The sequence below is a fragment of the Grus americana genome, chromosome 3 (assembly GCF_028858705.1).
Source record: "Grus americana isolate bGruAme1 chromosome 3, bGruAme1.mat, whole genome shotgun sequence".
Taxonomy (NCBI): domain Eukaryota; kingdom Metazoa; phylum Chordata; class Aves; order Gruiformes; family Gruidae; genus Grus; species Grus americana.
In genome coordinates this window covers 6,611,686-6,634,800 of record NC_072854.1, presented here as the reverse complement: position 1 = coordinate 6,634,800, position 23,115 = coordinate 6,611,686, and the positions used below count along the sequence as shown (strand labels likewise).

General features: G+C 44.5%; 1 protein-coding gene across 1 annotated transcript; it reads left to right on the top strand.

The window, feature by feature from the left end:
* The first annotated feature begins 4,281 nt into the window (after positions 1-4,281).
* Positions 4,282-22,799, top strand: ENPP5 (ectonucleotide pyrophosphatase/phosphodiesterase family member 5). Its single transcript, XM_054819223.1, is given in 7 exon segments — positions 4,282-4,427; positions 11,753-11,917; positions 11,920-12,394; positions 12,396-12,492; positions 13,188-13,283; positions 16,890-17,070; positions 18,642-22,799. Coding segments are annotated over 6 exon segments (1,380 nt in total). The 5' UTR covers positions 4,282-4,427; positions 11,753-11,757; the 3' UTR covers positions 19,013-22,799.
* Positions 22,800-23,115: the final 316 nt, after the last annotated feature.

Sequence of the window (23,115 nt, the reverse complement as noted above, 5' to 3'; positions counted from 1 at the left end):
AACTCTCATATTTGATCACTCAGATCTGCATTTGGAAAAATGATTTTTTTTTTTCTGGGTGCCTGGCATAAAAGACAGTTTCTCAAAGGGTGATTGTTCATGGTTCTGAAAATCAGATCCGCTTAAGAAGTCTCACTGGAAATGTAAGCTCTGAGCTCACCCATTCCTTTTGAATAGACAGGCCTTAACACCTGTGTTTTGATTAGGAAAAGTAGTAACAGGCATCTTCTTATGGGGTACTTTAGAGGTAAAATGCACTATAGGAGGCCTGATCTACTCTTCACTGCTGCGCAACAAATGAGCTTTCCCAACTACAGTAAGGTTCTTCATCTGATGCGATGGAAATGTCGCATTACCTACGTGCTGATTGCGGCTCTTCCCTCTTGCTTGGCACTGGACAATAAGCTTCGAGGCTTCAGGTGTAAATGGTAGAGAGCTGCACATCCCAGAGGATCTCAAACTGGTTCTTGGTTGAGGACATGACTGTTTGTAGGCATGCAACTTCAGTACACGCTGCGCTGTAGTTGTACGCACAAATAGGCAGTATTTATTTACGCTGGGCATTTGTGCAACCTAAGCCGAATAATGGGAGTTAGGAATATTTCTCCCAGCTGCAGTAGGGGCCTGAGGCTTCCGCAGCTCACGCCTGGGTTACTTAGAGCCAAAGCCCTCCATACGTCATCACTGACACTCTGGCTATTGCTGCTCCTTGTGCAACCTCGGCTTTTTGTCCAAAAGAGTTACAATCAAAGCAAGCGAGATGGTGATTTAAGAAGGATGTGTTGGAAGTGCAGAGCAGATTCCATCTCTGCAATTAGGTCTGTAGTTACCAACTCACTCCCTGATGATTGGCCCGGCTTCTTAAAATGGATTCAGCAGCTCACAGGGGTTGGGTCCTTCAGTGTTTTACTACTCAGTGATGAAATCTGTAGTCAGGTTGGTGATATTACACATAGACTTACGGGAACACCTTGCTTGAAGTGAAGGCAGTATCCGTCACGGATCTGGGGAGCTGTAACAAGCTTTCTATGGAAGAGGGGATGTAAGTAGGTTATTGTGGATATCCTGATTAAAGTTACAGTGCTTTCAGATCACATCCTCTAAAGAATCTTTACTAAATTTATTTTTGTTCCTTCTTTAGCGGTAAACATTTAGCCTCTTACTGCTTTCCCTCACATACTAGTATGAATTTAAGACCTTTGCACTTCTTTGATTCCTCTCTGCTCAAGAAATCGTATTTAGTTCTGTTTTACAAAAAAGCAAAACTAGGCATGGATTAAAGTCCCAGACAGACCCTCGCTTACACTCATCCTCCTGCAACGCTGTTGAATAACTAGTTATGCTAGCAAAAAGCCCCTAAACCACCAAACATTGCTTTTCCTGTTTTAGCACATCTTTGGGGGGAGTACAGCAGCTTAAAAGGAGATTTTTTTTTTTTCTGTGAGCTGTGCTCTTTTTTTAAATACACGTAGACTGCGGCATTCAGAGGTAAAATGACAAGGGACGAAGCATTGTAAAAGCTCTTTCCCATGTGCCTATTTGAAGTGTCAGGTACGTTTGCTTTGGCTTGGAGGGGAGGGGAGCCTGTGCTGTTAGAGGTAGAACAGCAGCAGCATTCCCGAGGGAAGGGCAAGAACTCCAAATGCCTCTGCTGCAGAGATGCTCAGAAAACATTTAAAAAAAGCTGTAATTCATCTCTCCCCTTTTGTCAATTTGTTCAGTCGCTACACAGAGCTTTTGGGGCTACAGTAAGGGTCATCCATGGATTCTTTTAACGCAGAATTGTGTACCGATGCAATAGCTACAAAGCCTAGAATCGGGGACTTTGTTAGTGAGATTCTTGCTGGAGTAAGGCTGGGAGAGCTGGAAGTGCTGAGGAGCCTCAAAGTTAATGAAAAATGAAGATATTCAGAACCTTAAGGCAGGCTTTAGGATTTAAATCCTTGTAATTGAGAGCTGTATTAAGAAGGGCCCATTTGCTGTCCCCGAGTCAGGGGCTTACTCACCTGAGTAAGAGTATCCAGCAAGCAGCATTAAACTTCTCTACAGCAGAAAATCAGCCTTGTTTTAACAAATTATTGTAATTGATCATTTATCTAGTACAAGAAAGTTGTGTCTACATTAGTGTCACAGAGATGTGTTACCTTCACTATTCGGTTAATGAAAGTAAATGTTTTGAATCCATTTTAGAGCAGAGTTCTTGTTCAGAAACTTCTGAAAGAAATGCTGTCTATAACAACTGACGGATCCTTAAGTGTCGATTTGGCAAGTTGTCCTGCTGTGGGTAGCTGCAGAAATATTTCATGTATGTTGTTGTAGATTTAAAAACATTACTCATGTTTTCATTCAAGTGTCTGCATTTCTGACACAGATGTGACATATCTGTATATATTATAAATCAATACTATTTTTAACCGCATATTTTGTACAAATATTCACATTAGCTCTGTACTTCAGTGAAAATCTATTATGGTATTAAACATTTTGGTGGAATTAGCAAACTCCTTGTCCATGCTTTGTTTTCATTTTCTAACAGTTTTAAGCAGCTGAGCCATGTCTTACGTCCAAGACAAGTAGTATCATTTCCAGCTAATCAGAACAGTACCTGAGATCCGTGTACACCTCTACCCTCTAGTGACTAATTCCAGCCACTGCAGAAGGACGCAGCTCACTACTGTAGTTCCCTAGACCTCTGGATCAAAGTGACTTGAGGCCAGAATTAAAGTTGACCCAACATTAAATGCGAGTGCTATTTTTCAGCAAGAATAACTACTAGTGCAAGACCGCACATTGCTGTTGAAGGGCACCCAACTAGAGATTTCAACACGCACAGATGCAAATTTATGCTGGCTTTTTCTTGTTACTTCTTTCTCCAAAGCTTCTGCTGTCAGTCACTGTCAGGAATCAGATGATGAATTTCATGCTGCTGGTGTGGTCTCTTTGAGTTTGCTGTGTACAAAAAGCCACATCCACGCAGCTTCTACCAATCACAACAGCACTATATATTTCCAGTTTTGTACTAGTCTCAGTCTCTTATCTCTAACAGAACAATGTTAATTAAGGAAAGAAAAAGAAGAAAAGACATTAAGAAAGCAATTTAAAGAGCCTTGTCCCCTACTACAATTCTTAGAGCAGGGGTGAGGGGGAAGAAGGTATCACCCTTGCTTAGAAAGTTTAGATATGATGACCAGACTTTGCCACTGTCCTTCAGAGCACAAGCCTGGCCAGCTCAGGGATCTCGAGTTCACGAAGCCAAGCTGTAACTTTACACAAAAGGGAGGCGAGGGACCCAGAATCTTACCTGGATTACAGCCTGTACGCAGGCTGTATGTAATCCTTTTCTATCTACTTACTAATAATGTACTATGTCAGAGATGTGAAGCCACCAGCAGGGTGCCATCAAGAAGAAAGCAGGTTCATCCTGTATGGCTTAGGAAAAAACCCCAAACCAAACTCAAACCTCCCAAGTTTTGTTTTCTTTGCATTGCAATTCTTGTTTGCACCAGAATAAGTTAGGCAGTGCCAGCTATAAAGCTGTAGCATGTTCCTACACAGCAGGGGATTTATAACGGTTTTGTACGCTGCCACGAAGTGGGGTAAGGTTTGTGTACATACACGAGGCACGGGCTTTGGACCCACACGTAGCACAGATCCTCAAGTAGTGACGGCGGGAAATGCAGCTCGGACTTCTGGCCCCTTCAGCAGTTCATTTTCTAGTGAGATGAGGAGGGATAAACTGATTTTCCTCGTCATTCCAGGGCATGGCTATGGGTCTTGAACATCACAACATGGGAAAAAGTATCTGCCAGGAAAAAAGTGGAACATTTAAGAGCCTCAGAACACAAGAGGAGAAAAAAAAGCAGATAGACACCTGAATCAAAATAGTTTTGGTGTTTTTGGGGGGGGTTTGGGGGTTTTGTTTGTTTCATTTTTCAAACTGAAGAAGCACTTGCAGATGTCCAGAAAGTGAATTTTGCTCCTTGTGTTCACAGTCAGGTCAGAGCACAGCTAGCCCAGCCTGGGCCCTACTTCTCGTCTGTTTAAAGCAACTCCACGACACGCAGCGATACCCTCCCAACCCGTCCTATTGCCAACCCCTGCTCTCGCCAAGCCGCTCTGCTCCTTGAAGCGACAGAAAACCGCCCCCGAGGCGGCTCCCTCCCCCTGTGCCGCCCCTCAGGAGCTGCCTGAGGGCACCTGGGCAGCGTTAACCGCCGCTCAGGGCGCTCCAACTGCCGACCGCAGCGACCGCGGCCTGAGGAGACTCCTCAACGGCCGCTCCTCACTGCGCCCTGACCGTTACCCGGCACTGACTGACAGCGCAACTGGCCACTCACAGAGCAGGACGGGGCGGGGTGGGCGTTCCGTGCGGGCGCGGCCGCAGACCAGCCTGGCGGTGTCGCTCCGCTTCCTCCCTGGGGCGGTCGGTAGGTAACGGCTGGGCCGGCTCCCTGTGGCCTCGCTCCTGGCTTACCCGCCCTCGGGCGGTGGGAGCTGGGGTAGCCCGGACAGAGGGCTCCGGGGGCGGGAGGACGGTTCGTTAGGCCAGAGTGGGCCTCGGTGAGGGCTGCCCTGGGTGTCGAGGTGGTTTCTCGCCTGTGGGAGCGTGTTGTCCGGCCGCGGTTAGAGGGTGCTGTGTAGGGGAATGCCGGCCTGGCCTTGTCATTCGGCTGTGTGCTGCGCTCCTCTGGCTGCTGGGCAGGTCGCTGGGCATTTCCGTGGCTGGCTGGCTGGCTGGGTGTGTGGCAGCTCCCTGCCCTGATCAGTCAGATGCCTTCATCCCCCCAGAGCCCCTTCAGGGCCCCAGAGCCGTGCTTTGTGGTGCTGGGTTTCTGCAGGGATCCACACTGGTAGATGTGCTCAGGTTGTATCCAGTGAAAACCAATATAGGAAGGCCCTGGGAGGAGAAAATAAATAAATAAAAATTATTATTTATTAAAAATATGCAATTACAGTTTTAGGTGGCATTGACATCATTAGCTGTGAAAATACAGAAGTGAGGACCTGATTTCACCTGAGAGGACTTAAATTCATCCTTGTTACTTCCCAGAAGGGGGAATTTATGACTTGGCCATGGGCTACGCTTAATTTAGTGGGTGGGATTCAGATGGACACAACTGCACGTTCTCCCGTTCTTCCTTCAGATTCAGCTGAAAGAAATCTCACCCGGGGTAGAACTGAGTGATTCTGCAGCCTTGGGGTCTGTGGTGTTCGCTGAAAGGGGATTTACGCCTCTGAAGTGTCAGTTAATTCGCAGCATGACTCTAGGCCTGGATTTTAATTTTGGAAGACACGTGAGTTGAGTGTAACATTTGACTGCCTGCAAGTCAGCAGTGCCAGCACTGTTTTCCAGTGTAAATATGAGAGATTCAGTTGGGGAATCAGAGTAGGAAAACTTCCCATGGAAAATAGCTTGTGTTTACCAAAATGACAAATGCTGTTCCATCATTGCAGTGATACTCAGATGCTTGTTATGCCATAACTTTTTATATTAACTAGGATATTTATGTACTCCAGATATTAATATGGATTTACTGGTTTTACAGTCACTGTTTTCCAGCCAAATTTCTGTATTAACTGGTTCTGGAGGATTGCTGAAAAATGGGAACCTAAAGGGAGCTGTGTGGTGTATCAGTGCAATCCACATGCAGGATTGGATTGAACAGTATATGGTCTTGTGATTAAATGATGCTGTTGAGCAAAAAGTGGGGAATATTAGCATGAAATTTTAGGTCAGTTACAGATAGAGAAATCCTATGTACAGGTTCTTACAGGGACCTTACTTTGAGTTAGATAACTGAGTTTTGAACAAGAAAGTGTTTGGGAAGGCAGAGGGAAACTGGTGCAGGGGAATACGACCCAATACAGCATGAAGTTGTGTCATATTATCTCATGCTGTTAGATAAGGAATGCCAGTCATAGCTTAGAACAGTCGCTCTCCTTGAGTCATATGATCGGAATTAGTGCTGAATGTTTATCTAGGGAGAAAAAAAATACTTTAAGGCACATGGTCTAGTGGTCACCATCTCATGCACTTCATGAGCAGGATTTGCATCCTATTTCTTGTTTCTTCCATACTTTTTGCTCCTTGCACTCAGGTAGCAGTAGTAGTTGACTGGAAAGGACAGATGATGGGGTTTATGCTTGCTTGAAAGATGTAGTACAGTTGTGAGCCACCAGAAATACTACTGATTTTTTCAGTCATAGAATGGTTTGGGTTGGAAAGGACCTCAAAGCCCATCTAGTTCCACCCCCCTGCCATGGGCAGGGACACCCTCCACTAGACCAGGGTGCCCAAAGCCCCATCCAACCTGGCCTTGAACACTTCCAGGGAGGGGGCACTGTGTTGGGTTTTGTGTGGCAAGGTTTTGGTAGCGGGAGGGGCTACAGGGGTGGCTTCTGTGAGAAGCTGCTAGAAGCTTCCCCTGTGTCTGATGGAGCCAATGCCAGCCGGCTCCAAGATGGATCCGCCCCTGGCCAAGGCCAAGCCAATCAGCGCCTCTGTGATAACATATTTAAGAAGGAAAACAAAGGAGTTAAAGGAAGTTTTTGCAACCAGAGAGAGGAGCGAGAAGATGTAAGAAACTCTGCAGACACTAAGGTCAGTGAGGAAGGAGGGGGAGGAGGTGCTCCAGACACCAGAGCAAAGATCCCCCTGCAGCCCGTGGTGAAAACCATGGTGAGGCAGGCTGTCCCCTGCAGCCCATGGAGGAAGGATGAGGGGGTGTAGAGATTCCACCTGCAGCCCGTGGAGGACCCCACGCTGGAGCAGGTGGAGGCACCTGAAGGAGGCTGTGGCCCGTGGGAAGCCCACGCTGGAGCAAGTCCGGGCCGGACCGGTAGACCCGCGAAGAGGGGAGCCCACGCCAGGGCAGGTTTGCTGGCAGGACTTGTGACCCTGTGGGAGGGACCCCACGCTGGAGCAGTCTGCTCCTGAAGGTCTGCACCCTGTGGGAGAGACCCAACGCTGGAGCAGTCTGCTCCTGAAGGTCTGCACCCTGTGGGAGAGACCCCACGCTGGAGCAGTCTGCTCCTGAAGGTCTGCACCCTGTGGGAGAGACTACGCTGGAGCAGTTCGTGAAGGACTGTAGCCCGTGGGAGAGACTCCATGTTGGAGCAGGGGAATGTTGAGAGGAGTCCTCCCTCTGAGGACAAAGAAGTGGCAGAGACAATGTGTGCTGAACTGGCCGCAACCCCCATTCCCTGCCCCCTTGTGCCGCTGAGGGGGGAGGAGGTTGAAGCCGGGAGTCAAGTTGAGCCCGAGAAGATGGGAGGGGTGGGGGGGAGGTGTTTTAAGACTTGATTGTATTTTCTCATTGCTCTACTCTGTTTTGCCTAGTAATAAATTAGATGAATCTCCTCTCTACATTCAGTCTGTTTTGCTCCTGACGGTAATTAGCGAGTGATCTCCCCCTGTCCTTATCTCGACCCAAGCCTTTTGTTAGACTTCTCCTCTTCCATCCCGCTGGGGGAGGGGTGAGTGAGCGGCCGCGTGGCACCCAGCTACCGGCTGGGCCTAAACCACGACAGTCCTTTTTTTGGCGCCCAATGTGGGGCTCGAGATAAGGATAGTAATTGGAAGAGGTAAGGAGCAAAACATGAACTGAATGTAGTTTGAGAATGAAATAGTGGTGAAGGGACGAGAGGTGGATTCCATGTTTTGATTTTGGTGTGGGGAATTTTTTTTTTCTTTGTAATGTGATTACTGTTTGTGAATTTTTTGTGTTGAATGTATATTTTAATGATAATTCTTAAATATGTGATTCACAGAGGCGAGGGGTGGAATGTGTTGGGTTTTGTGTGGCAAGGTTTTGGTAGCGGGAGGGGCTACAGGGGTGGCTTCTGTGAGAAGCTGCTAGAAGCTTCCCCTGTGTCTGATGGAGCCAATGCCAGCCGGCTCCAAGATGGATCCGCCCCTGGCCAAGGCCAAGCCAATCAGCGCCTCTGTGATAACATATTTAAGAAGGAAAACAAAGGAGTTAAAGGAAGTTTTTGCAACCAGAGAGAGGAGCGAGAAGATGTAAGAAACTCTGCAGACACTAAGGTCAGTGAGGAAGGAGGGGGAGGAGGTGCTCCAGACACCAGAGCAAAGATCCCCCTGCAGCCCGTGGTGAAAACCATGGTGAGGCAGGCTGTCCCCTGCAGCCCATGGAGGAAGGATGAGGGGGTGTAGAGATTCCACCTGCAGCCCGTGGAGGACCCCACGCTGGAGCAGGTGGAGGCACCTGAAGGAGGCTGTGGCCCGTGGGAAGCCCACGCTGGAGCAAGTCCGGGCCGGACCGGTAGACCCGCGAAGAGGGGAGCCCACGCCAGGGCAGGTTTGCTGGCAGGACTTGTGACCCTGTGGGAGGGACCCCACGCTGGAGCAGTCTGCTCCTGAAGGTCTGCACCCTGTGGGAGAGACCCAACGCTGGAGCAGTCTGCTCCTGAAGGTCTGCACCCTGTGGGAGAGACTACGCTGGAGCAGTTCGTGAAGGACTGTAGCCCGTGGGAGAGACTCCATGTTGGAGCAGGGGAATGTTGAGAGGAGTCCTCCCTCTGAGGACAAAGAAGTGGCAGAGACAATGTGTGCTGAACTGGCCGCAACCCCCATTCCCTGCCCCCTTGTGCCGCTGAGGGGGGAGGAGGTTGAAGCCGGGAGTCAAGTTGAGCCCGAGAAGATGGGAGGGGTGGGGGGGAGGTGTTTTAAGACTTGATTGTATTTTCTCATTGCTCTACTCTGTTTTGCCTAGTAATAAATTAGATGAATCTCCTCTCTACATTCAGTCTGTTTTGCTCCTGACGGTAATTAGCGAGTGATCTCCCCCTGTCCTTATCTCGACCCAAGCCTTTTGTTAGACTTCTCCTCTTCCATCCCGCTGGGGGAGGGGTGAGTGAGCGGCCGCGTGGCACCCAGCTACCGGCTGGGCCTAAACCACGACAGTCCTTTTTTTGGCGCCCAATGTGGGGCTCGAGATAAGGATAGTAATTGGAAGAGGTAAGGAGCAAAACATGAACTGAATGTAGTTTGAGAATGAAATAGTGGTGAAGGGACGAGAGGTGGATTCCATGTTTTGATTTTGGTGTGGGGAATTTTTTTTTTCTTTGTAATGTGATTACTGTTTGTGAATTTTTTGTGTTGAATGTATATTTTAATGATAATTCTTAAATATGTGATTCACAGAGGCGAGGGGTGGAATGTGTTGGGTTTTGTGTGGCAAGGTTTTGGTAGCGGGAGGGGCTACAGGGGTGGCTTCTGTGAGAAGCTGCTAGAAGCTTCCCCTGTGTCTGATGGAGCCAATGCCAGCCGGCTCCAAGATGGATCCGCCCCTGGCCAAGGCCAAGCCAATCAGCGCCTCTGTGATAACATATTTAAGAAGGAAAACAAAGGAGTTAAAGGAAGTTTTTGCAACCAGAGAGAGGAGCGAGAAGATGTAAGAAACTCTGCAGACACTAAGGTCAGTGAGGAAGGAGGGGGAGGAGGTGCTCCAGACACCAGAGCAAAGATCCCCCTGCAGCCCGTGGTGAAAACCATGGTGAGGCAGGCTGTCCCCTGCAGCCCATGGAGGAAGGATGAGGGGGTGTAGAGATTCCACCTGCAGCCCGTGGAGGACCCCACGCTGGAGCAGGTGGAGGCACCTGAAGGAGGCTGTGGCCCGTGGGAAGCCCACGCTGGAGCAAGTCCGGGCCGGACCGGTAGACCCGCGAAGAGGGGAGCCCACGCCAGGGCAGGTTTGCTGGCAGGACTTGTGACCCTGTGGGAGGGACCCCACGCTGGAGCAGTCTGCTCCTGAAGGTCTGCACCCTGTGGGAGAGACCCAACGCTGGAGCAGTCTGCTCCTGAAGGTCTGCACCCTGTGGGAGAGACTACGCTGGAGCAGTTCGTGAAGGACTGTAGCCCGTGGGAGAGACTCCATGTTGGAGCAGGGGAATGTTGAGAGGAGTCCTCCCTCTGAGGACAAAGAAGTGGCAGAGACAATGTGTGCTGAACTGGCCGCAACCCCCATTCCCTGCCCCCTTGTGCCGCTGAGGGGGGAGGAGGTTGAAGCCGGGAGTGAAGTTGAGCCCGAGAAGATGGGAGGGGTGGGGGGAGGTGTTTTAAGACTTGATTGTATTTTCTCATTGCTCTACTCTGTTTTGCCTAGTAATAAATTAGATGAATCTCCTCTCTACATTCAGTCTGTTTTGCTCCTGACGGTAATTAGCGAGTGATCTCCCCCTGTCCTTATCTCGACCCAAGCCTTTTGTTAGACTTCTCCTCTTCCATCCCGCTGGGGGAGGGGTGAGTGAGCGGCCGCGTGGCACCCAGCTACCGGCTGGGCCTAAACCACGACAGGCACCCACAGCTTCTCTGGGCAACCTGTGCCAGTGCCTCACCACCCTCACAGGGAAGAATTTCTTCCTTATGTCCAATCTGTATCTCCCTTCCTTCAGCTTAAGGCCATTCCCCCTTGTCCTATCACTCCATGCCCTTGTAAACAGCCCCTCTCCAGCTTTCCTGTAGCCCCTTCAGTTACTGGAAGGCTGCAATTAGATCTCCCCGGAGCCTTCTCTTCTCCAGGCTGAACAACCCCAACTCTCTCAGCTGTCTTCATAGGAGAAGTGCTCCAGCCCTTTCATCATCTTCGTGGCCTCCTCTGGACTCTCTCCAACAGCTCCATGTCCTTCTTGTACTGGGGCCCCCAGAGCTGGATGCAGTACTGCAGGTGGGGTCGGATGAGAGCAGAGTAGAGGCGGGGAATCCCCTCCCTCGACCTTCTGGTCACTCAATCACCTCTTTCCAATCCATTCAGAGACCTGAGCAGTTAGTTAGAAGAACTTAAACTGCACACTCATTACTTGCTTGTAAAAGCTGTCTGTACACTAGGAGTGACCCTTGGTAGTAAGCATCAGCATCAGTTGATCAACAAGAGCTTGGTTATGTAAGGGAGCTACGATCAGGTTAGAGACTAGACAAAATGTTGGGAAACATGTTCCTGCTCTTTGTTTGTCTCTTGATCTGACACCTTTTAAGCAGCAAAACCTTTTAATGGATATACTGCTGTATCTGAAATTCAAAGCTTATTTGCTAGTTTCTCTATCAGAAATTGTCCTCAGCACATTTAGTAATCCCATACTGAGTGTCAGGACTGAGAAGCTGTGATGATTTCTAGCTGGTACCCCCTTCCTGATGGGAGCTGTGCAGGCACTGAGTCCTCCAGTTCCAGTGTGTACTTCCTGCTCTCATCTGCTGCGCTGCTGTGTGATGCTAGTGTATCTGCTGCCATGCTTGCGCAGAAGAGGAGTAATGCTCCAGAGGTTTTAATGAGGGTTATAAAATTCTGGTGGAGATGGACCTTGTTATTCTCAAGGTGAGAACTGCCCCTGTTTATATCTTAACTCTTAACAAGCAGAAGCTTTTTCATAGGAAAGTTTCTTACAACTTTGAGTACACAAAATACTTGAAAACTTGTCAGATTGCAAGAGCAGGAGTTCCTGTATATTGGGAGCAGAGAAAAAAAAGGAAGAGTTTGGGCAGTGGTGTTGGATAAAGAAGTTGCTTTGCGAACTGTGTTTCATTCAACAACTTGTAGTTTCTCACTTCCCGTCTCTGAAATTGGGATATCAATATAACTGATAAGTAAAAGGTCTTGTTCCTGTTTGGAGTGCTCACTGTTAGTAAGGCAAGCCTGTATAAATACATAAGGAGTATTTTAGCTACTCATTCTTAAAACTAAATTATGACTTTGACAAATGGGTTAACACAAACAAATGTTCCGTCTCTGCTCAACAGATGCCATGTTGTCTCAGAAGAGGGGAAGAATACCTTCCAGAATGGCCATGAACTGTTATTGGAGAGTCCTGGCAATTTTCTCACTATTTTTTCCAAGCGCATTGTCTCTCCAGCCAGCCCAGCCTGCAGTGTTGCTAATATCTTTTGATGGATTTTGATGGGATTACATTATAAAGTCTCAACTCCAAATTTTCACTATGCCATGGAGAATGGTGTTGATGTCAAAGAGATCACTAATGTGTTTATAACAAAAACGTATCCTAATCATTGCACAATGATGACTGGTCTTTATGCAGAAAGCTGTGGTGTAGTTGCTAATGAGATGTATGATTCTATTCTGAATGAAACTTCCTCTCTGAACAAAATGAATATCCATAACTCCAAGTTCTGGGAAGAAGCCAGGCCAATATGGGTAACGAACCAGGGGGAAGGACATAAAACTGGAGCAGCTATGTGGCCTGGAACAGATGTGAAAATACATGGAGTCTTTCCTACATATGATATGCCTTACAATGAATCCGTTTCCTTTGAAGATAGAGTTGCTAGGCTTATTGACTGGTTTACATCAGAAGAACCCATAAACCTTGGTCTCCTATATTGGGAACAGCCTGATGAAATGGGCCATATTCTGGACCCACTTATGGGACAAAAAGCTGGGATATCTTATGTCTGAACTGAAGAAAGCGAAGCTGTGGTATGTGATAAATGTCATAATCAGAAGCGATCATGGATTGAAAGCAGTCCTGAGGAGAAGGACTTGGGGGTATTGATTGATGAAAAGGTGAACATGAGCTGGCAGCGTGTGCTTACAGCCCAGAAAGCCAACTGTGTCCTGGGCTGCATCAAAAGCAGTGTGACCAGCAGGTCGAGGGAGGGGATCATGCCCCTCTACTCTGCTCTTGTGAGACCCCACCTGCAGTACTGCGTCCAGCTCTGGGGGCCCCAGTACAAGAGAGACATGGAGCTGCTGGAGAGAGTCCAGAGGAGGCCATGAAGATGATGAGACGGCTGGAGCACTTCTCCTGTGAAGACAGGCTGAGACCGTTGGGATTGTTCAGCCTGGAGAAAAGAAGGCTCCGGGGAGATCTAGTTGTGGCCTTCCAGTACCTGAAGGGGCCTACAGGGAAGCTGGAGAGGGACTGTTTACAAGGGCATGGAGTGATAAGACAAGGGTTAATGGGTTTAAGCTAAAAGAGGGTAGATTTAGATTAGATATTGGGAAGAAATTCTTCCCTGTGAGGGTGGTGAGGCCCTGGCACAGGTTGCCCAGAGAAGCTGTGGAGGCCCCATCCCTGGCAGTGTTCAAGGCCAGGTTGGATGGGGCTTTGGGCACCCTGGTCTAGTGGAGGGTGTCCCTGCCCATGGCAGGGGGGTTGGAACTGGATGATCTTTGAGGTCCCTTCCAGCCCAAACCATTCTGTGATTCTAATGTCAGTCCTTCTTGGAAAGGCTCATTGAGCTTGATCAGTATGTGCATACAGAGTTCTCTACAGTCATTGACTGTTCTCGTGCAGTAGGTATTTTGCCAAAAAAAAAAGGGTAGGAACTATAGCCCTAAAATTCTCTGAAGAAAATACCTGAGTATCAAAACTTTATAGACTTTGTTCCTTAACTGAAGTGGTGGTAGCAGTACTGATGCCAGTAGGACATCAGCCTTGAACAAGGAATACTTGCAGGATCACTTCTTTGTTCTCTTTGCTAGCTCTGTCAAAAGCCTGGATTAACTTTCTGAAATGAAAAGTGAGCAAATCTGTCTGTTGTTGACTAATATTGCCAAGTATCCTTTAGTCCTTATGAGAAGTAAGGTAATCTAACAGCATTATCAAGGATGAATGGTGTTCTAGATAGAAATCTAATTCTTCCACTGTGGCTTTAGCATCTTGATGAAAGGCAAGATATGTAACATTCAATTATTATCTAACTCAAACAGTAAACTGAAACCAGATGGGGACCTTTGATAAAAAGAAAGCCTGTGTTGGCTATTTGATTAGCTGCCAGCTATTGTAGTTCACTTTAGCCTTTTTCCCCCATTGCGCTGAACAGCCAGCAGGTTATGTTCATACCATTTTTATTGTGGTAATGATGGGCAAGAATACTGTTGGAACTGAAATCTGAAGTCTGGTTGCAGTCACTGAAGAGTTGCTTAAGTGTCAGGTGTATGTTCAGTGTCACTGATGTAGAGGTGTTGATCTTTATATTGATGAGCAAAAGCTATAACTATTTGGTGGGAATGTGTTAACCTGGAAAATAGCATTTTTTTGTGTGGCAGGGGTGCTAATTTGGAAGTTGAGTTTTAAGATGGCCTTCTGAAAAGGTGTTTTTTTAGGATTTCAGTGTAACATTTGCATTGCTAATGGGTAGCACTCTGTATTTAATGCCCCAGCAGGGAGGGTATTTTGCAGACTTAAGTGCCCTTTAAATGTGTAAACAAATGTCTCTTGTCATTTCTGAGTTTGAAGAATACTCCTTTATTAACTAAACTAAAATGTTAGTATGTCCAAACTGAGATCCATTTGCTGCCTGAGCACCACTGGTTCTCATTACCAAATAAAGGAGCTGTAAAAGTGAACTTTAGTGCTGAAACATCCCTAATGCAGTAAATGAGAACCTGAAGATGCGTAACCTGATTCTTCTGGCTGCTAAATGCTGAAAAGAAATAGTATCTGCAGCAATTAGATGACAGAATAGTAAAAAAGCCATTTCAATAGATTTCAGAAATATCTTGGATAGCTGTAATTTTTATTATAAAACAATGGGCTTCATTCTCAGTTTAGCTATGAAATAACATACATTTCAGTACATAAGACTGATTCTTCAATAGTTGTTCCATTTCTCTTGCTTAAACCAAAGGAATGGTAAAACCTACTGAGACATTGAAAAACATTTTTAAAGCTTAAAAATGCAGCAATTCCTGCTACTTTAACTATTTGGCTGCATATTTATTCCCTGAGAGTCGGATTAAAGCCATGCTCGTGTATTAGTCTGGGTGGAAATAATTGTGTGTTCATGAAGATGGCATATGTAGCACAGCTGGTGATGCCGGTCTTTTTATTTCATTTAATATAAATATATTAATTTAATAATTAATTTGCTGTAAAATTGTATTTTGTTGTATTTGGGGCTTCTCCTCCCTGTTATCCCATGTAGAAAACTAGCATAACAAAATTAATTTTGTTAGCAATATAGCCCTAGATTGGAGTCCCTTTTCTTGTTGCTGTTACTATCTCTATCGTTTCTGGACTTTTGCTGTCTCATCTTGACCTTTCTTGTGTTTTTTAAGTTTAGTGATTCTTTTTTTTAATGGCAGTTTGAGATAAAGAACATTATACATTAAACTACTTCCAGTTTCCCTGCAGAATTTCTACACAGGATCCTAGGAACTGAGAGGGAAAGCAAAGAATATTTGGGCCCTTTCCCTCAAAATTTTGTTTTCCTGAGATACGTTCAAAACTCCATGCATGTTGTAAATGGAAGATGAGACTTTTTTCCTTGGTTTATTTCAGGAGGTGTGTCGGGTCATACTAAGCACTTGTTCTTGTGGTCATGAAGGTGGTCATTTCCTGGGACAGACAGTCGGAGAAGGGCTGAATCACAGCAACACCCACTCCAGGATGTACAGCTAGCTGTGAAGGCAGACCTAGCAAGAAATGGTAAGTCAAAATGACAGGATGTGCTTAAATCCCACTCGTCTGCTAAAAACAGCAGTGTTGGCCACAAAGAAAATGTAGACATCTTCTAACTGCGCTTAAGACCTTGTAGCGCTGAAACTGGCCTGCAGCCACTAGCTGTGAACTCAGCTGTCTGACTGAATTGTGCATGTGTGTAGCACAAAGTACTTGGAAAACTTCAGCTCCATGGTTATTTATTTGGCTGCAGTAGGGAGTCTGTTACGTAGCCCTCAATAGGAATCTGTGCTTAAATGGAGGGCAGGGGGAGGATTGAAGAAACTTGCTCAGATGTGGATTCCTGAACTTGCTTTTATGTTTATGTGTCCTGTTTCCTCCTTTCCATGCACTGGTGTTTCAGCTTGTCCAACTGCTTTCTGGCTGTTCAGTGACTTTTGCTGGAAATAAGCAAATAAAGAATTGGGAGTGGAAAATGCCTATTTATTTGATAGTGTTAGTACAGCTCTTGAGGGTTTATGCTTGCTATGCAGTAGAACACTAGGGAAGGGAAAGGACTAGACACAACACAAAGGAGTAGCTAGAGCTGTTAGTTGTCATTGAATATACAGAGTTGCTAACAGTTCTAGACCAAAAGTGCCATCTTCATCTGCCAGTCCAACCTGTCCCTGCTTAGGCCCCTGCAATCTTTGTACAACTCCTAGCAGGTTAGTGGCATCTGGACCGTGACCTGAGGGCTTCAGTTGAAAGATTAATGCAAGCTAGTTTTGCTTATCCCTAGGAAATGAATTACCAGTACTATGATGTTACATGGTGCACAGCCGCAAACTATCTACTCTTTTGAAATTGGGTAAACTTGTCATCAAAATGGTAGAAGATCAAAGCTAGGAATCAAATGAAGTTAAATATGTAGCTGTTTATTGAAGCATCTTGTAGAGGGAGGAGTAAATAGTTGGGTTCACTCAAAGTATTCAGAGATGCCAAGAAACAAAGTGGCTTCTCTCTTCAGCCTTTTAAAGGAAAACAATTAACAAGCTGCCTCAAAATAAATCAAAAGTGTCACTTATCATAGCTCACTGAGGAGAAGACAGAATACAGCCTTAATGCATACACTACTTCATAAGCAAGTTTAGGAGCTATCTTCTGGCTTGAGGGCTTTACATGGAGCTAGGAGGAGCTGATTTCTTTTCCAGGAGACCTAACTGAATGTCTTCTAACTCATTCTTGAGAGAAGTTTACATTCTGATAACTATGAAATGAGGGATTTTTCTAAAATTAGCAAGGCTCTTGCAGCTTGGGAATAGGCTGTGAAGTCTGATGCCAGGTGCGATCTGTGAATGACGCTCTGGATTTCTCACAGTAATTTCTCTACGCATTGTAATACGCTGTTGTCCCTTGCAGTTATAATTAGGGGGAGGTGCATTTTACCCTCTTCTTTCAATTGTATTTAAACTACTGATGAGTTTAGTAAACATATTGGTATGTTTAAGTTTTGTCTTTTTGTTTGTTTGTTTGAAGGCAAACTGGGTGAAGTATACGAAGCCCTGACCAATGCTGATCCCAACATGACTGTATATAAAAAGGAGCAGATTCCAGATAGATTACAGTGCAAACACAACAGGAAAATTCAACCAGTCTTAGCAGTGGAAGATAAAGGATAGGAAATTGTATATACTAAGTCTGACGGTTTTCAATGTAAGTATTCTGTCTTTACAGTGTTTTGCTGTATCCTTCTAGTCAGAGACCTTATGTGATACTTTCTCTCCCATCTCAATCAATATTAATTCTTATTTTATTTTGTTTTAAGACTGGGAGGGAAAACTCTGAAGCTAAGTGTGTAGAATTTACAGTATTTTTTTTCCCAATGGGATGGGAAGCACCCTGCTATTAGGGTTGTGGATTAGTTGTGGATGCCCCATCCCTGGAAGTGTTCAAGGCCAGGTTGGATGGGACTTTGGGCAGCCTCATCTAGTGCAGGGTGTCCCGGCCCATGGCAGGGGGGTTGCAACTAGATGATCTTTAAGGTCCCTTCCAACCCGAACCATTCTATGATTCTGTTAGGGGAGGGGGAACTGGACTTAACTGTTTCTAAAAATTAAACACTGAGATAAGATCACTCACATGTTTTAGTGGCTGCATACTTGAGGTCTTCTTGCGAGATCTACCAAACTGACAAGCACTTCCTGAAACATTTAAAAAACACCCAAACTTGTAACTGAACTTGTTGAGTAGAGGATGAATACTGTTGTTTTACCAAGTACTATTTATTTACTGGAGAAGGCATGGGTTGAAAATAAAAGAATGTTTTCTGAAAGTTCTCAACTTCTGTGGATGCCTACACTTACAGTAACCTTGTTCTATTGCTAGAAAGAGTCTTTGAATGTTGTGTTACTGTACACCAGTGCTTTTCGTTTGCCTTATAGAATAAGATGCATTCGAGGTGATTTGAAGGAAAAAACCCACTTTTAAGTTCCTCACCTTGGGGTTTTGAGATTTATTATAGGCAGAATGGAGACAGTAACTACCTTTTGGTTAGCTAGGAGGAAAAATACAGTGTCATATGGTAAGTTCTTAATTGAAAACCTTTTAAATTTTACTGCTGGTTATGAAGCTGAAGAGCGTTACCTGCAAGACTTAACAAGTTTTTCAGTTGTTGATAGCTGATGACAGCACCTTTTTGTGCCTGCAGGTTTATTCACTTGTTCAGAGTTTATAGTGCCCCAGTAAGGAAGGGGCACTGGAGAGCCAGTAGTAAGTTCTGTAAACTTTTTCCTTGTTGATAAGTAAATAGTGCACGAAATTGGACAAAGTGTCAAAGCAGTCAGAGCTGAAGTTCTGTCTGCTACTAGGAGTCAGACAGGCTGTCTCTACTTGGATTTCCTGCTCCCCCCCCCCCCACCGCCAGTCATCTGCTCCAGTTGCAAAGCTGGAGCTTTTCCTTGAGGAAAATCAAGGAAACTTGGGTGTAGCGTAGCATCCATTGACAGTGCTGCTACTTCTTTTTTCTTTTTCTTTTTTTTTTTTTTTTTTAAATAGTGCTCTGCATTCTTGTTTTAAGGCATCTTCTCTTTGTAGTTCTCAGACTCAAACTCAAACTAGTGTTTGCTAGGAGGCATTTGTACTGTTGATCAAAATGATTCTTGTAATCCTCTGCAAGAATAGATGATGGCTGTTCCTTTTCTACATGATGCTAATTCTAGGAAAAGGTTCAAAATGCTTGTTTTGCAACTTCAGAATATTGACCTTTATCTAACTTTTATTTCTAGTCAGTAATCATGGATATGACAACATCTTACCAGAAATGCATCCAATTTTTTTGGCAGTTGGGCCTGTTTTCAGAAAGAATGTCACCAAAGAAGTCATGAATGTTACAGACCTGTACTCCTTATTGTGCCATCTACTTGGTATTAATGCACTGCCAAACAATGGTTCATTCAAGTCTGTGAAAGATACACTTGCGGAAGAAGTTCCCATAGCCTTTGGAGCAGACACCTGTGCTACTGTTGTAGGAGGCTTTCTGAGTGACTTTCTTGTTATGGTTTTTATTGCAGTTTTTGTTAAGCGTTTTATCCTCCCCCAAGCAAATACCCTGCAAATGCAACATACTGAAGCTGCCCAGCCACTGTTACAAGATTAATAACACTTGGTACTATTTTCTGATTGATGCTTAAAAGAAGCTTATTCAAAAAATAATAGAAGTGCATCAGCTTAAGTACAGGGAGTAAAAGGAAATGAATGCTGATACGTTGTTACAGCGGAGTACATACATACCAGGTATGCAGAGAAAGAACATGTTCTGGTTCTACAACCACTTAATCTTTCACGGATTGAAAATACTCTAGGTAAACCTGGATGCAATGTTGTGCAACCTGCTCTAGGTGATCCTGCTTTAGCAGGAGGGTTGGACTAGATGATCTCCAGAGGTCCCTTCCAGCCTCTACCAATCTGTGAATCTGTGTATGTAGACATGTAGTGACAAGAGATGTAGAATACCTCATTCTGAGCTACTTTTAGGGAAATAACATCAACTGAGGTGCACTTCACAGACTATTACATGGTGATTTAATTCTTCCCCCCGCTCTTTTTTTTTTTAGAGGTTTTTTTAAGTCTCTTAGGTTCTGACAAGTCACTGAATGAGACTAGACTTCTTTGTTTTGTTTTGTTTTGGTTTTTTTTTTTCCCCCGTACCCAAGGAAGCTTTTGCATGCATCAGTATTATAGATAGCAGTGGATTAAATCCTGCAGGAAAAAACATTATTATTAAGGTAGGTCATGCAGTGCTAAGTGTCTAAGTTTAGGCATATTTCTTTAAACTACTGTATAAATTGTAGCCCCAAAATATTCATCTAGGCTAATTGCCTTTAGCAATCAGCATTAAACTAATTGATTTTTTTAATATTTTTTTTTTTAGGTAAATATAAGTCTTTGCAATTTTAGGTATGATTTTAGGCAGATATAGGTCTTTTCCTATACTTTCCTGTATGCTGGATGAAATTTTGTAGGAATTCCACGTGGCTGGCAGTTTAAAGACACATACAAGCACAACAGCTGTCTATCCAAATGGAGTGTTCTGTATTTCTGTTATAAGAGGGTTCTTTCTGAATAAGGCAGACAAATCAGTTAAGAAACATACATGTACAAGCTGGTTTCAGAGTGCTGCTGTCAAGCTTGTCACTGGGTGTAACATCTGATCCGTTACTGGAGACTCTTCTGTAGCACGAGTTTGAGTTTGGCTTGCTGTCTTGTGTTTTATCTGATATATCTGGGTGGACCTTAGAATTTGATGAGTAGGATTAGATACACAATTTAGGGAACAGCCATATAAATCTAAAGCTATGTATACTCTTAAATCTGTAAAAGCACACTGTAATATAAAAAAAGGTGTAAGACTGGAGTTTGTTCTTCCAGAGGAATGTCTCTGTCAGGGAAAATCATTAATTCTGAGTTAACAAAACTATATATTACTCAGATTCTTTTGTATGGGGCAATAAATCTTCTTGCTGTTGTAGCTGTGGGGTTTTTTTTGATGAGCTCACTTAAATGGTAGGTGAGAAACTGCTGACTAAAGTTTGTATGAAAAACGCAGTATGAAGTGAAAAAAGTTGTCTAGTTGTCAGACTTGTTTAAAAGCAGATTTTTCTTTTTCCCCTGCCTGTGTGAGTTAGTATTTCTCTCTTTGCTTCTGAGTACAATGCCTGAAGGAAAAAGAAACTCTTTCAAAATTTGCACAAATGCTCAGTCTGGTATTTCTGGAAGTGCAATCTATTGCTTTATCCACAGCACCCAGCAGAGGGCAAAGATGGGAATATCTTGGCCTTGGATGTGCTCTGGCAAACTAATGGTGTGACTAACAGGCTACTGTTGCAGTTGGGAGGGTGCTAGCAGACCGAGCAAGGAGCTGCAGCAAACTGAAGTACAAAATTTATTTTGCTAATCTTGATTCCAGACTTAATGAATGACATCTAGGCGAGTTCGGAAGTGAGCTTACTCCTTGCTGCCTCACTGATGACTCTACAGTGCCCTGTTACGAACTCTCTGGCACTCAGTGCATCAGAAGTAATCTGTCGGGTTCCTCCACGATGGCAGGGATGCTTCCTTAGCATTAAGCTGTCTTGCAAACAGATGTGGAAAGTTTCCTGAGACCGCAGCTAAGGGCAGTGAATGCTTAAGAGGGAAGGCTATGAAATATTCTGATTTAAGGTATACCCTGAAAGTCTAGCTGTAATAGTAGCTTTAGGAAGGCAGGAAACCAGCAGATCTGTTGGAGGACAGCCCCTTAATTTGGGGGATATGTATGAACTGTTGCGTAACTTAATCTGACTCATTGCTGCAATCTTGCTGTTACTGTTCTGTGAACTGCCTTGTTTTCCTACATTGCCATTTTCTTAAGGAAACACTGAAGGAAAATGCCTGGGTTAGGTCTGCCTGACACTGTAAAGCTGAATCTTAGTGGAGCTGACCATTAGGTATGTCTTAAGTTTAATTTGCTGATGCCAGCTAAAGCTGAATGCTGCAGGTGCTTTTCAAGCTGAAAGATGAAAGCAGTAAAGATGTGCACAGTAGTTTCTAGAGAGGCTGGGGAAGTCCAAGTAGAAAACCTAAACTCTAAATTACTAATCACTTCCCTAGCTACTTGCAAAAAGTGGGTGGCAGATAGCAGATTGATGCATTGAGTCCACCTTTTTATTCGCAAGTTAAAAATGAATTGTAGCACAAACTTACTGTGTGCTTAAAGATCTACAGGTTTGCTTAAGGGAATGGCAGTGAAAATTGGATATGCTGTAATCCTCACCTGTAGCTACTTGAGTTACACACTTTCTCACTTTGGAATATGCTGCTTTAATAGAAATTCTTGTTATTGCAGTAATTTCATAGCAATGTTTGTGGCAGATGTAAAAATAACAGGATCGTAATCTCAGATGTGTCCATTAAACTCCCACTTGTTTAATTGTGACAGGTGTAGTTTTGTCATCAGCCAAAGTGACCCTTGGCTTTAAGGAGGGGGCAAACTTGCTCAGTGTTGTTCAGTCACCTGGGACTTAGGCTTACCTGCCCAAACACGCAGCAAGGGAGGAGCAATAGGTTTCCCCTAACAAAGGGGTTCGGAACAATAATAGTCAAAATAGATTGGGAACATGAACATGAGAATTCTTCTCGCTGTCATTGCTCTGTATCACACTGTAAGGCTCTTTGAGAGGAGTAAAATGAAACTGTAGAAAACTGAAGGGAATCTTGCAGCATTCAGGTATTTCAGTTTAGGTTTCAACAGGTTTCCTTTATTGCTTAGCTGTATTTGCAGGTACCTCTCAGGTAGTTACCTTGTTAGGGTATTTGTCTAGCAAGCGTTAAACACCGTTTTAAGTTGTTGGGTGTATGCTTAATGAAACTGAAAGCACTTATGATGCCACTGGAGAAAAATACCTGCTTTTTCTCTGATGCGATACGAGATTTTTTTTTTTCAGTCTGCCTTTTTGGTTGGGGAGGATGTGGGATTTGGTTTCTGTGTATGTGATGCTTCTTATGATGTATGAACAAGTTTATTGGGAAATGGATTTGAGTACTGTATGCTACTTGTAACTTAAGCTTGGAAACTGAGAAGCGTGCATGATTTTGTCTGTCATTATTGACCTGTGGAGCTTGCTGTGAGATGTCAAACGTTTTCTTTGTTTCTTCCTGTTTGGAAATGTCAATGTTGAAATACATCTTTTCTAGAGTGCTTTCAGGTGTTGAGCGCTTGCTTCATTTAAAAACACTTCTGGAAAAAAAACTTGAATTGTGGGGGACGGCTGGGGGAGAATGGCTGTAACTCATATGCATCCCGAGTATTTCTTGTACTCTGCACAGTGTATGCCTTCATTAAAAATAACTGAAAAAGTGATAGAAATTAAGAATTTTAGGTCAAAGTTCTTTAATAAAAGACCTCCCGTTTCCCACCTTGCTACTGTATATGGAAATAACAGCTATCTGTTATCAACAATGGTAATACACTTTCTTTTATCAAAAAAATCTTCCAAGCTTTCTTGGTAAAGAGCTGCAGTTTACAGCTGTTTACAGCTGCAGTTAATGCTGTTTACAATAAATGTGGCCTCAAAAAAAAAAAAAAACCACCCAAGCACAAAAATTCCTATTATAAGGTGCAGGGTTGTGCAGCGTGACTTTCCAGAAGTGTGGAACAACACAATTGTGAACTGTGTGTGGGAAGAATGACAAACGTGCAGCTGTTGAGTCCTGCTGATTTGT